The sequence below is a fragment of the Buceros rhinoceros genome, unplaced genomic scaffold (genome assembly GCF_000710305.1).
Source record: "Buceros rhinoceros silvestris isolate BGI_N320 unplaced genomic scaffold, ASM71030v1 scaffold22108, whole genome shotgun sequence".
Lineage (NCBI taxonomy): Eukaryota > Metazoa > Chordata > Aves > Bucerotiformes > Bucerotidae > Buceros > Buceros rhinoceros.
In genome coordinates, this window is record NW_010427725.1 from 1 (window position 1) to 2591 (window position 2591).

Consider the following 2591-nt stretch of genomic DNA (forward strand, 5'->3'; position numbering starts at 1 on the left):
TCGGGGCGGGGGGTGAAGGCAGGGCCGTGCCCGGGTCGTGCAGCCCCTTGCGCAGGCGTTGCGCAGCTCCTTGCACCAGGGTCGTGCAACTCCTTGCACTAGGATCACACGGCTCCTTGCACCAGGATCACGCGGCTCCTTGCACTAGGATCACATGGCTCCTTGCGCCAGGATCACGCAGCCCCTTGCACCAGGATCACACAGCCCCTTGCCCCGGGATCACCCGGCTCCTTGCACCAGGATCACGCACCTCCTTGCCCCGGGATCACCCGGCTCCTTGCACCCGGATCATGCAGCCCCTTGCCCCGGGATCACACACTTGCGCTGGTGCTGGAGGCCTGTTGCATGGAGGGTTCACCACGACCGGGAGCTGAGCAGGGTGGTGGGAGCAGTGGGAGCAGCAGCCGCAGCGTGTGCCTGCTCGGGGCCCCTCCAGATGGGGACCCTCAGGGTCTGGCAGCTTCAGGGGAGCTGTGTGGGGATTGCAGAGCTTTTAGGGTGAGGCGAACTCTCCGGAAATGGGGGCTGCAGCAGCAGGGGGCATTGGGGACCCTGAGGCAGCAAGCCCTACTGTGCCCCGAGTGCCCAAGGCACGGTGTGACCCTGCCACCGGGCTGCCCATGGCAGCAGGACGGTGTTTCCCTTTCCATGGCTGGGACCTCCCTGCTCCGTGGGACCCACTGTGGCAGATTTGGCTGGAAACAGCAGATTTAAGGGTGGTCACATGCCCCAGCTGGGTAACTGTCATCTGACGGGGAGATGGGTCAGACAACGGGCCATGGCCCCTTCGGTGCTGCATCCCCCATGCATCACATCGTGCCAGACTTTGAGGACCAGCCTCTTGGGTCAGGTCTGGGCACTCGGCACTGGTCTGATCTGTCTGACACTGCATCCAGTAGCTCCTCCTAGGGGGGATCCAGGCATCCCATGCTGTGGTCACATCCCTGTCCCAGGCATGCCTGCCCTCCCCTCCCCGCCCCGCCTCGCCATCACCATCCTTTGGGGCTGCTGCAATGAGGAGATTTACCCCTTGAGAACAAAACAAGGGCATTTTCCTCAGCCTGAGTGTCCCTGCCTGACACTTTTAAATCCCTAATTTACTTGCAAATCCATGTGGGTAATTCCCCCAAACCTAATGAACCAGGAGCTGTTCACACGCAGCTCCTCGTCTCTGCCCATCCTGCTCCAAACTGGTTTCTGAAGCCTCCAGCGACCGCACCAGCGTAGCCCAAGCCTCAGCTGAGCACACAGTGCAGCCTAAATTTCGCCTGATCATCCCAGTTTCCCAGCCAGCCCCAGCAGGGATCCAGGTCCCAATCAAAAAGGCGACCCCAAATTCAGCATTGCCACACGTTCAGACCCTCTGTGCACATCTGAAATCCTAGGCAGCGCCTGGAAACCTCGAACATGAACTCAGTCTTTGTTTTATTAAGAAGCTCCTGCCAGATCCTACTCAGCTGCAGCCAGATGAGACACGAGGCAATTAAATTCACAGCCCTGTATTCACTGTGGGAAGTTTGGAGGAGGCTGATCCAAGATTCAAGGGGGGAGACCATCGCCATGGTCCAAGGGGGGAGAAGGTGTTGCTCAGAGAAATTATTCCTCAGGCGATGCTCAGCATCCCTAGGCTGACAGGGCAAAGCCAACCCTGTTGTTGGCCATGTCGAAGATGGAGTAGTACTGCCGGAGGAAGAGGTTGCCGAGGATCCAGAGCGGCTGGCCAGCGTCAGAGGACACGTAGGTGCTCTCGACCCCAACGGTGCAGATGCCGTCATTCTGTGGAGGAAAGGGAGCAAAGTTCAGTGCTAGGGAGGAGTGTGGGGAATTCGTGCTGCCCATATCTTCATTGCTGGGAGCAGGATCAGCCCCTCCTCACAGTAACACACGGGCTGCGCGAAAGCACGGTGAAACTGGATGCTGGGAAATCTGGTGCTCAGGCTGCTACTTTGGGAAAGAAACTCTGACTTTCTCCTGGGTAAAACTGCCCTATGGTGGCAAAAGTGTTTTGGGGAGGAGTGTGGGGAATTCGTGCTGCCCATATCTTCATTGCTGGGAGCAGGATCAGCCCCTCCTCACAGTAACACACGGGCTGCGCGAAAGCACGGTGAAACTGGATGCTGGGAAATCTGGTGCTCAGGCTGCTACTTTGGGAAAGAAACTCTGACTTTCTCCTGGGTAAAACTGCCCTATGGTGGCAAAAGTGTTTTGGGAATGATCAAATAGACAGAGGGCGGCAGCCACAACTGGGTTCCACTGATGGCGAAGTAGAGGGTGGGCATGTTCGGGACGTTGTTGCAGTCAACGACGAACTGCAAAAGCAGCAAAGAGGGGCAGAGGGGTCAGGAGCCCGGCACTGGGCACTGTCCTTCCCCCAGCTGTAACCCCAGCCATGCTCCCAGAGGAGGGTGGTTTCAGGTGAGATGCTTTCCTCCGGAGCTGCCGGGAGCCCTCCAGAGCTCAGTGTTACCACCCGGATGTGTCCCCATCCCACAGCGTCAGCCCCTCATGTGTGCGCGGCACCCTTCCCACCTACCCCATTGTTATACTCCTGCACACCCAGTGCTTGCAGGAAGTCTGACATGTATTGTCCT

General features: G+C 58.5%; 1 protein-coding gene across 1 annotated transcript in view; it reads right to left on the reverse strand.

The window, feature by feature from the left end:
• Nucleotides 1-1623: 1623 nt before the first annotated feature.
• Nucleotides 1624-2591, reverse strand: part of LOC104498628 (gastricsin-like) — a 4897-nt gene continuing 3929 nt past the window's right edge. The window contains exons 9-11 of the mRNA XM_010142029.1: nt 2534-2589; nt 2213-2309; nt 1624-1778 (exon numbers count right to left, since the gene is read on the reverse strand). Of these exons, the coding sequence (XP_010140331.1) occupies nt 1624-1778; nt 2213-2309; nt 2534-2589 (308 nt within the window). The remainder of the gene's footprint in view (nt 1779-2212; nt 2310-2533; nt 2590-2591) is intronic.